This window comes from Paramormyrops kingsleyae, chromosome 16 (assembly GCF_048594095.1).
Source record: "Paramormyrops kingsleyae isolate MSU_618 chromosome 16, PKINGS_0.4, whole genome shotgun sequence".
Taxonomy (NCBI): domain Eukaryota; kingdom Metazoa; phylum Chordata; class Actinopteri; order Osteoglossiformes; family Mormyridae; genus Paramormyrops; species Paramormyrops kingsleyae.
The window spans coordinates 29593914-29609107 of NC_132812.1; the positions used below are offsets into that span (position 1 = coordinate 29593914).

Below are 15194 nucleotides of genomic sequence, written 5' to 3' on the forward strand. Positions count from 1 at the left end.
AGCTAATTAGAAAAACGCATTAAAACTTGCCATGTATTTGCAAGAATCCTCAATTAATATGGGCAAAAAAACATAAATGTATGTGTTTAAAACGAGAATTGACGAAAATGATGGGTGTTGCGGGGAAACGGTGCTGCAGCAACGCGGGGTTAAAACCTGTTTAGTGAGAACGACACAACACGGTGCAATAAGAAGCTCAGCTGCACAACATGTTAATTACGATAAAAAGTGATATTCTAATGCCGAGGTTCCTCAAACTTTTCTGATAAGTCTCAGTACTTCTATCACCCCGCTTGTAGTGCTGCGGGGCTTTTTTCCAGTCGGCTTCAGGCTTGCAAGCTGCCCGACTCGCCACGTCGGTTCAACAGGGTAACTTGTTCGCCGTCCCCCTGAATTCACTTGCTGCACAAATTTTATCGCAGATCTCAAACCCATCACTATAAACAATCCACACGAGTGCAGACTCACATACAAATCAACGCACAATGGCTTACCACTTGGGTTCTTGTTTTTCTTGAGACTCTTGCCACAAAGACACTGCAGCATATGCGTTCCTTTGCTGAAAATTCTCCACAGAAACCACATTGATTTGGACGAAGAGCAATCCAGTAGCTTAGGCACCGTGATAAAGAAGAGATCCTTGCGGTTGCATAATAATAATACAATTGAATCAGTTCTCCAGGACAGGGCTACCAATTGAACCATAGAAAAAATAGCTAATATCCCAGTCTTCGGCGTTTTCGTTCACGTGGTAAAATATTTCGTGAGACTTCTGAATTAAGGTTATTCTGCCACCTATGTATAAATAATGACACCACCCGGGTTGTCAGCATTAAAAAATATACTATATAAATTGTCCGTATAGCACAAGAGGAAGCATTAGGCAGCAGGCGAACAGAACTAATGTAAGAACGAGAGAACACGGCGCATTTCCGAAGAAAGGAACATTGCCTGTTAGTTCACCACTCTGAAGAAGGGTGGATCTGCAAACCATCAAAAGCCAAGAGAGGATGTATAGCAGGCAAAGACTGTAACGGTGGCCCTAACAAAACAAAACACGGGCTACCCGAACCTACTGTGGTCACATTAAACCTCACAGCCGAGCTCAATTTCCAAATAAACTCTCTTCATTGTTAAGCAACACTCGCTAGTTCAGTGCTTATTATCCCCCTTTGAACGTGTATGGATTTATCCTGCGTTATCCATCCGGTTGGCTTTATGTCTGTATTTTAAAAAAAGGATGCAGGGCGGACATCGCTGCCTCTTTCTAAAGTGTGGTGCCTTCGCGAAGAGGGGGGGGGTTTGCATGGATTTGGCTTCGCATTGAATGTGATAGAAAGTGGATGGAGAGGAGGAGGGGTTGCACTGAAAGATTGACTGTCTATTACGTAAATACGCGGTCTCAGCACCGTCACACGCCGCTTTATCCCCCCTGCATTCCAGGAAAGAAATGCTAAGTCTTCAGCCACAGATTGAATGAATGAATGAATGAATGAATGTGGGGAACTGGCAAGACGCGTGCTCTTCTTCCTCTGCGATTATGCACCGTGCTTGCTAAAGGCAACAGCGAACTAGTCATCTACTAAGGTAAAATAATAATAATAAAAAATAAGCTATCGCAAAAATAATCAAGCTCAGCCACTCGATTATTTTTTTTATACTTTACTTAGTAAATATTCTGTCAATGCAGCATTATTCGATCAATGCATTTGTAAACTGGCCCATTACTCACCTGTCATGCATGCATGCGCCTGTTTCGCCAGTGAATTGGCTTTTAATGTCTTTGTATATAAATAAGCTGAATATTAAAAACTGTAAACTGGGACTTAGCATACAGGTGTCGATTAATTCAAGTTGAGGACGTTTCAGCATCATCTGTTATACTCCGTGGCCTTTGGGTTTTTTTAATGATGGCTTTCTAAAACGACCACCTGAATGCTGAAGACTGACTCGGTACGTACAGTATGAACAAGCGACGACAAAGTATCGTTCTCCACTAGGTAAGCTAACTACCATGTCTTCTGTTTAAGGTCGTTTTCATCCAGGAATTGATCGTTGTGATATTCGAAGTGGGAGGTTTTTGATATTAATTTCACACGCAGCATTACTAACACACTAACCGGTGTTGTCATCTGCGGTCATAAATAATAATAACCGTCATCATAAAACATAAAACATCTGTCCTGACCTTGATGGGAGTGTTCTGTTATGTTGGGTTGAGTGGCTGCATTCCGCTGTTTAGAGTGAAGCCGCAAACTGTAAGCCACTGAAGTGAAAAGGGGAAGTAGCATTGAAAACTGTACCTTGCGGGTAAGAAGAAAGTTTGTTTGCTTGGCATATAATGAAAAACATTTATTTTTTCCAGAAACACATACAGAGTTACAATATGTCCCGTCAGGGGTGTGTGTGTGAGGGTGTGTAAGGGGGTTGAGCACCTGCTCCGTTTGGCCAGACGATTGAAAGTGCTTCTCTTTTGAGATCCCGAGTGGACGCTTAGATCACCTACTTAGCAAACCGCAACCCGATCGATTTTTTAAAAAATGGTCCCCCCCCCCTCCCCCGGGCGGGTTAGAACGGCGGTGCAGTGGTTAGCACTGTTGCCTCACACTTCTGGGATCAGGGTTCAAGTTTCCACCCATGGCTCCACATGTGCAGAGTTTGCATGTTGTCATGGGGATTCCTCCAGAAACTACAGTCACACCCTGCCCCCCCCCCCCCCCCCCCCCACCACCACCACCTAAAATCATGCTGAGGCTAATTGGAGTTGCCAAGTTGCCCGTAGGTGTGCGTGTGTGACTGTGCCCTGCAATGGGTTGGCATTGCCATCCTGTGTTGTTCCCTTGTGCCCATAGGCTCCAGACCCCCCATGACCCTGAACAGGAAGGATAAGCCATTACTGAAACTGAATGGAGTGATGGATGGGCCTGCCCTCCCCCCCCCCCCCCCCCCCCAATCAGCACCTGTCTCCTGGGAAGCCCATACCCCCCATATGTACAAGTTTGGTGTAAAATTAACTTAAATACGTATTAAATCAGACTAGAGAGGCAGCTGTTCCATTTTTTGTCAATTAAAAGGGTACTTGTACATATCCCTACATAAGAAAACAGATATTTTTATTATTTATTTCATGGCAAAGATTCGAAGAGTGGAAATCAAAAAAGTCTATTGATGCAAATCTAATTAAAGAATCACCTGCAATGACCCGACAGATACACTGTGGCAAATTTTCACTTTTTTCATATGTGAAAAGTGTGGCGATGCACCACAGACAATTTTATCTTGTCGATGAAATTTACCGTAGAAACACTCATCTGTCCAGTTTATCAGTGTGATCGGCGACAACTGCATTGGCTCATCCTCGGTCGACTATGTGGGCTGAAATGTACACAGAGCAGTGAAACATGTGCCCTGTGAACTACAGTACCAGCTTATCTTGGCATAAAGGTGACATAGTCTGGTGTCACTTGAAATTAAATCTCTGGATTTCATCACTCAGTTAATAACAGTGAAGCAGGGCTAAAAAAAAAAGTCTGCACTGCACTGGGACACTGGGAGTCAAATGAAGAATGTTGGCAGGGAAAGACATTTTAGCTGTTCTATGTTGAGACAAAACTATGCCAGGATTTGAATGATAAAATGCAATAAATGCTCACAAAAGTGCCCCAAAACGAATAAAACCCAATATCAATGTGTTAAAATAGATGTTTACTAGTTTTTCAGGAGACCCATTGTGCGGGTTGTCAGTGAAACCACAGCATCTGCAGTTGTTCTCAAGTTCAGTAGATCAGCCATCTTTAATATGTATGAGAATGATTAATGTCATTTTTATGTCTGTACATCTGTTAATAAGGTTGCATAAACCAAATTACACATAAAGTATATCATAAATGCCTCTATGTGAATTATTTATGCAAACCCCCTCAATCCTTTTCACAGTCATGATATTTTTTCTTGACTGGTGGCAGCCAGGTTTGAAACTGGACGTGTTTCATGTCTGTCACTATAGTGAGTCTTTGTTCAGTCTTTTATATATCAGACCTACGCCGGAATCTTAAATTTAGGTCCTCTGTAGAGTTTGAACTTCAAAGTGGTCAGTAAGCTAATATAAATCAAGTCCCAGCCGTCAAATATAGCACTGCTGAAGTGGAAAGCAAATGATATCAGTATTGAAAATGAATCTGTGGAAGAATTTCAAAAAGTTTGATCGGAAGCATGTATAATATTTATGTTTTATTATTAAGATTTTAGCATGAAATAGAGCTGTCACCGTTTTATTACAGAGGCTGCGGTCCCCAGCAGATTCCCGGTTTAGGACGGAGGACGTCCTGCCGTGACTCACGCTGGGAGACCCAGCAGCACATGGGCTTACTCTCCCCTGGTTTCCAGATCTGCCTCCCAGAAGGTAGCTGGGTACGATCACGTCGCTCATGACTACTCTGTTTATCGCGTACATTTTCACATATCCCAGGGCATCATTTTCCACCCAGAGCCGAAGGGAAGAGCTTGTTTGCTGTTTTGTAAATCTACAGTCAGCCTTCAGAGCTAAATGGTTACCCTGCGTTTGACCAGCCAGAGGAACTTTTTAATGCTACGCTTTGTTTATGACTTAGCTAAAGTCTAAACCAGCGAGGGCTTGGTGTGTGACTCTGTGGGTTAAACCTCTGTGCCTGTGATCGGAAAGTCACCGCTTCAAGTGTCATGGTCGCCATGATGGTTTCAACATTGGTCCCCTGAGGAAGATTCTTAACTCCAGTTGCTCGGGGGGGAAGGCTGACCCCACTTTCTCACTTGTTTGTCACTTTAGTTAAGAGCATCTGCAAAGTGTGATTTAAACTAGATGTATTGCTTAAAATACCATTAAATAAGTAATTTTCAAAGAACTTACTTTTAATTATGATGCATTTATTCATTATAAAATCCATTTATTTGTCATTTATATTTATTTTTTTTGCATTTTATCCTTTGTAGTGTGTATAAATTTTATGTATGCCTGTACGGTGACCTTGAGTGTCAGAAAGGCACCTTTTAAATAAAATGTATTATTATTATTATTATTTAGTAACCATCAGTCCCTGAGTGCAGTAACCCTTATAAACAGATCACATTGCGGGGGGGATCTTGTTTGTCTTAAAGACAATAATACTCAGATTCCCAAAACATTCTGTGGTGAGAAAAAATGCGTAAGTGAAACACATACGTTGTACACTGTAGGCCAGGAATACGTAGCCAAAGCATATGGATGAGGGTCAAGACATGTTAATTTTAGCAAACAGTGTATAACTAAAGGCCTTAATGCATCAGAGATGACATTCTCCCACTCTGCAAGAGATTCTATTTAATCACTGCTGGAAGGTCAGCACCACAAGTGTCACTTTGTTATATAAAATTATTGTGAGAATGCTTTTTAAATAAGGTAATTGCTTGTGATTTCAGCTGTGTTAAGTAATCATAATGTGCGTGGTGTGCACAGAACAGCAGATGACAATGTTGTTTATTAGAAATTCATTTCAATGATCACTCATTCACCAGCCCACATCTACGTCTGTTTTACAATGAAATAGTGTGAGTATGGAATTTGACTTCAACAGGAGGATCCATGTAGGTATATCCGTACTTACATCTTCTCAAATGGCAGTTTGACACATCACCACATAGATCAAGGACTAACAACTCAAGTAGAGTAATGGGTTTGTGGAAAGAAAACTCCATTCATTATTTCCCATATTTGCCTTGGAGAATAATCACAGAAATAGCAAAAACAGTGAATCTGTAGGTGAGGGGTCCCCATCTGTGTGATGTTTACATTATACAAGAATGTCATGGACTGGTAAAGCAGGGGGGGCTCATCGATCTGCGTTTCCATTTTTCCTTAAAAAAGTCGTCAAAATGTGCAAATGTATAGTTTGGAAATTAACCCCATTACAAAGCCACCAGTGGCTCTCGGCCTGGTACATTGGCGATGGGACTCCCTGGTATCCATCAGTTAGTTCATCCATTCACCATTTTCACAGGCACACAAACAAAAACAGAACAGACCAAATCAGCGGGGAGAGGAGGAGCTGAACCACAGGTCTCACAGCATGGTTCACTGCAATGGGATCCGGTCTCTACTGGCTCTAATGGGAGCGGAGAAATGAGGAGCGTAAATAACACAGAACAATAAGGATGGATCAGGTGACAGAAAATACGTTACAAGAGGCACGTGATTGCATCACCAGTGTAAATTATTTAATTAACCTTTGGTCACTGGGATCTGAATTTCAGTTGGACGAGGTAAAAAGCAGTGATCTGCTGTCTGTGTCACGCCAAAGAAGGCATCAGCAGAGCTTTCAGGAGTTCAATGGATGGTTTTTATTTATAGCATACTAAACTTTGTATTGTATTCTACGTTAAACTTCTTTTCTTTCTAGTGTACCCTCATATGCTGGTAATGTGCCAATATTTTCATATAATATTGCAACATTACTATAAACGCTCTATTAAAATCGAAATGCCAGCAGAACTGGAATCTATTTAAGTTTTTAAAATCTATAAAAATCGTGATGAATTCAAAACACAGATGGAAGATGAAAATTAAGCATTTTTATTGTTTTTAATTCCTCCACAGGTACACAATCACACATGGAAACCGCAGGCAAAATACACACTGCACTATTTTTAAGCAGTAATAAAACATGAAACCTCAATTTCTTTCTAAATTAATTTCTTTCCTTAATAACATCACTGTTAACCTTGCATGGGTGGGTTGTAAATTGTTGGTTAATCTGCCACATTAAAATGGCAGTACACCTAGACTAACGGGAATATTCATGTATTAAAATGTATTTAAAAACCTCCATATTAGAGTTGGCATGCAGTGTTTTAACAGCTGCACAGCTGAATAAATGGAATTTATCGTGGATATTCTGTTCTAATTATATCTGGTCATTAAAAGGATGCTGACTAGCTGATATATGACCCCAATCCAATTACAAGCACTAAACCCAACCTCACTAATGAATCTCTATCCAAACTGGTCAATATGTAAAGCTGTAGATTGTCTATGCAGCTGGGATGCATCTTTTACTTTGCATTGAATTGATGATGCCTGCATACATTACCATCAAATGGCTAATAGATCTATAGCACCCTTAGGTGCTAATCATTAGTATGCTTACAGATCTGCCTCCTTGGTTTTAATTTACACAGCTGGCCCATATTATACTTTTCTTGTAATGTCTATCCATCCCTCTATTCTGCAACCATTTATCCAAAACAGGGTTGATGCGAGCTTGGATGTTGTGCCAGATACCACAGTGCATGACAGGACACTCCCTGGACAGGATTGGGTTCAAAGACATTGCAGTTCTTGTGAGTTGGTGTCTCTGAATTGTCTTAGTATTTGCCAGTGCGTGAACATTGTAATTGTACAGGTATGAATTGGCCCAGATTACAGTTTGAATAACCACAGAGTTAGAACAACACAAGTCTCTAAAGCTTGTGGGAGTTTTACTTACACAAAAATGCTCTGAGGGCAGAATGAAAAATGATTGGTTGAGAGCGATAACCAGTCAGATAGTGAAAGAGGAAGGTCTAAGCAACTAGAGGAGGTGGGACCAAGACATCTGATTGGTTGGTCCCGCTTCCTCTAGTTGTTTGGACCCACCTCCTCTACAATCTGACTGGTTCAGAGAGATAACCGGTCATGTTTTGTTCTGCACTTAGAACATTTTTGAGTAAAACTCCCATGAGCACTTTTAAACTAAACAAAAGGAGACAAATCTACGTGCTTAGCTTCTGCAATAGTCAGCAGCCTCGCTTTGTGAAGAAGGTTCACATATCTAAGGCACATGGGCAATAAAGGATATTTAATCTGAGAGGACAACTCTCTCTTTTCAGGGTCCATGTGCACCAGCTGTTTGATTCTGGAAACGCGCCAGACGTGACCTTGTGTTGGCGATATATAAAGCAGGCTTGTGTGGTCTCTTCTCATTTGTCCCTGTTTAAATACTGTGTCCTGGTTTTGATATCCACATATTCTGTTGTTACGCTTTGAAATTCTACATTACTGTTCTGCTTCGCTTTGTCATATTGTCACCATCCAAGATCATTAAACTATTTTGATGTGACCTTCACTCATTGTCATGCCTTGGCAGGTGGCATCACTGGCTTCACCCAACTGAAGTAAAGGAACTTAATTCCTGTGCCAACTTAGACACAACTGGCCTTTGACAGTAACTGAAGCTGCCTGCTTGTCATAGCAGAGCAGTGGGCTGCGTATGACCTCCGTGTTCCCGACCGCAGACAATTACACACCTGATAGGAGATGTTTAGTTCCATTAAGCAGCCACGTTACCGAGTGGCACAGAACTACCTGAGATCTGCTGCCTGAACACCACGTTATGCTTCCAGCGAACACTGCATGTTTTCTCGATTAGTCCACTGCTTTGCTTGTCAGCTCTATGGGCCAGTTTTTCCCAGCTGTCCTCAGGGACTTCCAGACAATCCACATTTTTGCTCCCTCACAGCTCCCAGCCAATCAAGAACACGGAATACCTGGTTTTGAGAGCTCGGAGGGAGCAAAACGTGCAAAAACGCTGGTATAGACCAATGAGGTCTGGGGATGTAAGAGTCATCATGTTAATAGAAACAATTTAATGAACGAACTTACACCCTTCTTTCTTTGGGTTGTTGTCCTCCAGTAAGACCAGGCTGCTTGCTAACTATTCTGTGGCATACTGTCTGTACGTGTTTTACCTCATCGCACCATGTAAGGCTGTTGCTAAACCTTGGTTTCTGTTGTCCATGATGGGGGTTGCATCCGTCATCCAGATTAAGTGAGTAATCAATGTTTGTATAGATAGTCATCTTCTATTGCAGAAAGCAGTTGTAATAATGTATGTTGCAGGCCTACCTGGAAGGTACAGCGTTTGTGTTGCTAAGGGATGCCAAATGACATTGGGATGGTTTATGTGTCAGATGACATGGGATTCATCTGCTGAGATGGTGGAAAGAGTGTCTCTCAGATCCAGCCCTCCTGCTACCAGTCATCCTGCCCCAAATATGAGTGAAATATGGTATCTTGCAGGACATGATGTTGACGACAGTAGTATGTGTCTTCTGCGTTGCCAAGTTAAGTTAGCTTTCATTCCAACGCCAGTGACATGCAATCAGTCATGTAGAGTCACGTTCTCTGTTGCCTCCTTCAAAAAGTAAAAATGGGTATTTTGAAACCTCTCTTGAAAAAAGCTGCAATTGGCGCCCATCCATTTTCCATAGCTGCTTATCTACTGAAGGGTCGTGGTGAGACTGGAGCTTTTCAAAGAAGCAATGGGCACAAGTCAGGGCAGCGCCCATCACGAGCAACGCACTCACATACTATGGGCAGCGGAAAGACAATTAACTGACTTTGAGATGACTGCAAGACCTGCAGGAAACTCACACAAATACATGTAAAACTACACTACAGCCTTGCAGAAGTGAGGTCACTGTGCCACTCCAGAAGTGCAATTACATCAATAACAAAGCACACCGTTGTCAGTCAGATTTAACCAGAGGTGGATAGTTCAGGTCCAGAGAGTGAAAATCTGGACCAAGATTTTTCTCTGTAACTCTTTATACTCTTCTGGTTGATTGAAAGAAAACCTTGGTCCAGATTTTTACTTTCTGGACCTGAACTATCCACCTTTGGCTTTAACTTTGCTAGATCAGCTCAGAATGTATGAGTCATTTTAGACACAGGCCTTTTACACATAGAACTTTAAATACTCTTTAATACTCCCAAATATGCCTCCTAAGGCTAAAGCATTTTCTTACTGGTGAAGACAGCGAGACCATAATGTAAGCCTTTGTCTATAGCAGATTTCAGTAGTTCTGTACTCTCAGGAAGCACAAATCACACTCTGTGCCCTACAGCAAATTCAAAATGCCACAGCAAGAAGTGTAATCAGATCTAAAAAAATCCCAGCTCATCTGTGTTAACTGGCTTCCATTCAATTTCAGGGTGGATTTTTAAATTCTCTTGCTCAATTAGACAGAACTGAAAGGTCAGGCCCCTGCTTACCTAACCAAACTAATTAATGCGCACAATCTGGAACACATGCTCAGATCACAGATAGCTTTACGAACACCTGAATGCTGCAGCACATGTTTGTACGTCCTTATGTCTGTCTCCTGTCTTAATGTCAGTCCTCGCTGTAGTTTTTTCCTATCCTTCACACCTAGGTGACTCTGCGCCTGGGGGCAGACATGAGGCCACCTGGGCACACGCAGCGAAGTCTGGAAGCCGAATCCGCACTGCCCATGGGGCACCGGCATCAGCCGACCCGCGGAGGATCACCGGCTGCCCTAACAGAAGGTCACTGCTCACCTTTGTTGTGATACTACAGTACTGTAACTCTTTAAGTGCTGAAATCACGTCTCAGGAATTACCTGTGTGATGTTACTAAGTTTGGTTTACAATATGGTGGCTCAGTGGGAAGTGTGGCTGCCTCAGTCCTCCTGGTTGGGGGTTTGAATCCCACCTTCTCTGTGTGAAGGGGAGTAACGACACTACAAATTCTGCTTGCACATAAACAATTTAATGCATATGGTTTTATTTTGTTGTTATTTGTAATTTTGTGTAATTATTCTTATTTCTAAATGACAGTATTATTTTGGAGATACAGACGCTCCTCTACTTACGAACTTTCAACTTACGAACTTTCAGACATACGAGCTGTAAGTCCAAATTGTGTTCATTGGGCTCCCGTTTCCTGTCCGCAACAACAATTTGTTTTTTCTGCTCACCAATTCCTCCTAGTACGACTTTGGCCGCTACTCCCGCCGCGCAGCAGCGTAGCGTTCGGACTCCCAGCATCCTAGCTCTTTGTACTTGCATATACCCTTAAAATGATGTTGAATAACAACTTATGAACATTTCAAAAGTAAGTAGAGGAGTGTCTGTGTATGTATATATATAAATATATATAATATATTTTTTTTTTATTATTTTTATTCTATTTTTTTTTTTCCCCATGACTTCATCTGGCCGCCCTGGTACAGATCCGACCCTCGACAGCTCCCTGGTTTGCCTGTGCCTTGATCTGGCGCTAATGCTGCCCACTGGGTTTCTGTGTTGTAGGTCACTCCAGTTTCCTCCCACAGTACAAAAGCTTGTACTTGTGCTTATTGGAGTCTCTAAATTAATTATAACTGTGTGTCAGCGGTGGTTAGCAGATGGATGGATGGATGGATGGATGGATGGATGGATGTGCAGATCCTGTACCGTTTGCTTCCTGTTAAGAACATAGATAGATGCCTCAAAATTATCCCACAGCTCTCAGGTTTTCTCTTAATAAACGTACGGTTTACACCACTGAGTAATTAATATGTTGCCCTATTCCTCTTCTTAACTGTCAGCATAACTGGGCCACCTGGCGTTTTTGCACTTGCACTCTCCCTCACTCTTTGCGGAACAGACAGTTCATCGGTTATGTCTTGTGTTGGATGATTGAAGATGGCAAAAAAAATGCAGCCCTGCTGGGAACAATCAGACAGACCTGCAGCGGCTCCTTATTACACAGCAGTTTATATCAGTATTGTAAGCTAGTAGTAAGAATAAAGCTATATGCATGGTACAGTGGGAGCGATGAAAGCCTTTTTAAAAAAGCATTAAAAAGTCATTGTGGCATAGTTACATGTCACCGGGTTTATGTCAGATGATGATAAAATGGGCCCCTCCCCTGGAGAATGCCCATGCTACACCAGGACATACGTGGGTGGGAATACCAGAAACTGCAGCGTCGCAAGCTGGAAAGTGCCGGAAAAGCTTCCAGCAAGCTGTTATTTACCATGCATCAGGTTATTCATCGGGCAATCTTATCCGCAATGGGCTGGTGTGTATGCAGGTTTCTGGGTAACCTTCAGGTCAGCTGTTCAAACCCAGGTGTGAGAACTCGTCAGCCAATCAGCTCTCTGATTAGTAGTGTAATTAGGGAGCTGCAGTGAAAAGCCACATACACAGCGGCCCTTTATGGATATGATTGCCCACCCCCTGTCATGCATAACCAGTAAAATAATAGATGAAACATCTATCCCTCCTCCTTCTGTTCTGGTCAGGGTTGCAGGCTGAGAAAAACATGGAAACTCACTGGTCATTACTTTTTTTTTTTTATTGAAAAACACTGAATACTTTTGCCACATTAAAGAATATCATAAATAAATAAACCCTGATAATATTATATTTGTGTAATTTTGTTCAAATATGATATAGCCATACAGCTAAACACCAGCATCCCTTGGGGCTGTTACCTTAGTCACTTTCCATCACAGTGGAAAGAATTCATGTCCCATGGGAAAATCCCCAGCTCGTGTTTTTAAGGGAGAGGCATCAAGGAAAACAAGGCGGCTTCTCTTATTAAATCTGCAATACTGCTGTATGAGGACCTAAGATAGGCTTGTGTTTTGATAAAGTGCACGAATGAACATACCTTCGATACCATTTATCAGATTGAGCCATTGCATACCCCAGATAGGGCTCCAGTCTTTTGACAGCTGGTCACAGACACACTGTAGCTAATTTGGGGGTCACCCGTTTCACTCAGCAGCAAACCTTCGCAGTGTGAGTGAATACCAGTAAGGCAGTGAGACTCGCTCAAACACAGGATTCCACAACAACGAGAGCTGGGGCTGACCCAGACTTTTGGAGGCATGAAGCAACATCACTACTGGCTGAGCTGACGTGGCATAAAACTAATCCAGGTCAAGTCACCTCATTTTATAATCTTTTCACACACATAAAACGAAATTGCAATTCTCTGGCGCATCAGATGGCTAGAACCAATAAACACTGAACAATAATTACTTGTGGGGGAGGGGGAGTAAATTAAAAAAATAAAATACAAACAGCATACAACAACAACAATGGAAGTCCACACAGTAGAGAGTGGTAAACAGTTAAAACATCTGTTATGATTAGTAATAATCCACATGTTATTGGTGTTAAATGGAACAAAGAAAACCTTTGTGCCGCTCATTTTCAGGTGATATTCTTGTAAATGACACACAATCAGGTAAATGTCTCCAGGCAGAAATACTGATTATTTTGTGGCATAATTGACCAAGAAAAAAAATGCATATGGAGTCAGCACATTGTTCAAATAACGTTTTAAAAACTAAAAATGCTGCTTTGCTTTCAAACTGGTGAATCTGTTCCACAAACTTAAACATGCATGTCCGGTTGCACAAGAAGAATATATTCCAACCGCTGGTGTGTTGGGGTGATGTGTCACTTTTCCTCAGTCCCACCAGGCATAATCCTCCAGATGACTGAATAATATCCACATCTATTGCTAACAAAGAATTACAATGACAGTATTCACTGTTAAAAAAACACAAATTTAATAAATTGGAATTACTGGGTAAAATTTGACTATTGGATGTAGCATAAACTTAGACTCCATGGAATATGCAGCTCTTTAAACACCTTGAGGAAAAGGAAATACAGTTGGAGTAACTGTATGTGTTATATTTGTAGCCAGAAATGAAGAAAGATATGAATACAGACCTTATTTCACCAAGACGGTCTCATCTTATATCAGCCACATGAACAGGGAATGTGCTTTATCTACTGGTGCTGAATTCTCCTATTTCCCAGGGAATTTACTATAAGCATTGTCTCGTAACACACATAATTTACATTAATGAAATCCTTTTTTAAGTCAGGTTTTAATGAGTTTAATTTTCAGATAGAATAGCTCCATATATTTAAAAAGTACCTTGGATTTTGCAAAGAACCACTACAACACTTATTTAGCCCTGCTCAGATATTGTACAGACGTCCTCTGCATGCTTATCATATTTTAAGGCACAACATATTCCCCAAGCACTCACTTTTGATTGCCAATGAATTGGACAGACAGCTTCTGAAGATATTAAAAGCCTCTTGTCTGAGTCCAAGCACATGAAACAAAGATGAATATACAGGAGAACTCATATGGAGAGCCGAGGCAAAATAACTGTGCCTAAATCCTTTTAAAGTGTTTGGTTATATCATTTTATCCACAGGAATTTTAGGAGCCCCAGGATGTATTATCGATTTTTTATAATTCTGTGAGTAATATATACAACCAGTGATTAAGAAGCAGTTCGTATGTATTATTTGAACAAAGAGGAGGCTGCACAGTATAATCATCACCGCTGATTTTTGCATATGACTTGAGAGAGATGAAGAGCATTTTACAGTCCATAATTCACACGCTTAATATCAGCGTAATAAAACAAGACAACAGAGAAAGGGCACACTCATCGGAGTCCCCGGGGGACCTACGCTACACAATAACACAAAGCCAAGGGGAGCCAAGGGATATGAAATCTGTACTTGGAGACACAAGAGACTGGAAAACACAGCGGCGTTGCCAAGTAGCAGTGCCTTCAAAACAGAAACCTTCACCGCCCAGTGCTCTGAAACCCTGACGTCATATTTCAGAAGCTTACACCGGCGAAGAGTAAAAACCGCATTTCTTCTCCCAGTAATTAAGGTTTATGAATTTGCAGCATTTTCTAGACAATTGGGCACGCGTCACATAAAATTAAATCAAAATGAAAACAAAAAGTATGGGGAATCAAGACATCTCTCTTCACAGTACAATGAAAACATATTTTGAACTTGTGCGCTCAATATTAATTGTCTGTCATTAAATGAACTATGTTTTTTTTGTGAATTTAAACACGTCTCATGTTTTGTTCTAGTTTCCATCATGCATAAAGGAATGTAGTTTAATGAATAAAATGAATGTGGATGCTGTTTCAAGGTTCAAGAATTACATGCAAGGCTTTTATTTCAGTGGCAAATCTGTGATGCTATTGACAGATACAATCAACGGACAAATTCACCTAAAAAGTGTTTTAGCTACTACTACTGATAGTCGTTTACAGCTGAGTGACAGAAATTTGTTATATGTAATACTACATTTTCACCTGCAGGCGGCACGGGTGCTTTAGTTACATTAGTTAAACTGAATGATGTGATATTTACAACCGTTTTCCATAAACCCACACATATTTCATCGCCTTACAACACAGAACACAAGACAGCCCATCACATGCACGCAACCGCACACCTATTACACATTTTTATTTTTATTTTATTTCATTTTTATTTTTGATGACCGGGGTAAGAAGTAATCGCAGAAGGGCGCTGTGGACTCGGAACCAATATGCGGCTGCCTGCGATT

The 15194-nt window shown here is 41.3% G+C and overlaps 1 protein-coding gene and 1 long non-coding RNA gene across 3 annotated transcripts in view; one reads left to right on the forward strand and one right to left on the reverse strand.

The window, feature by feature from the left end:
• LOC111852793 (fibroblast growth factor 14-like) overlaps positions 1-1316 on the reverse strand; it is a 114713-nt gene extending 113397 nt beyond the window's left edge. The window contains exon 1 of one of the 2 annotated variants that reach the window (XM_072700482.1): positions 495-1316. In XM_072700482.1, the coding sequence (XP_072556583.1) occupies positions 495-705 (211 nt within the window). In that variant the 5' untranslated portion in view covers positions 706-1316. The remainder of the gene's footprint in view (positions 1-494) is intronic. The other variant, XM_072700490.1, reaches the window with a different exon arrangement.
• Positions 275-9517, forward strand: LOC111856268 (uncharacterized). Its single transcript, XR_002841085.2, has 4 exons — positions 275-369; positions 4281-4410; positions 7259-7350; positions 7879-9517. It is a non-coding gene; the product is annotated as an uncharacterized lncRNA (long non-coding RNA).
• The last annotated feature ends 5677 nt before the right edge of the window (positions 9518-15194 follow it).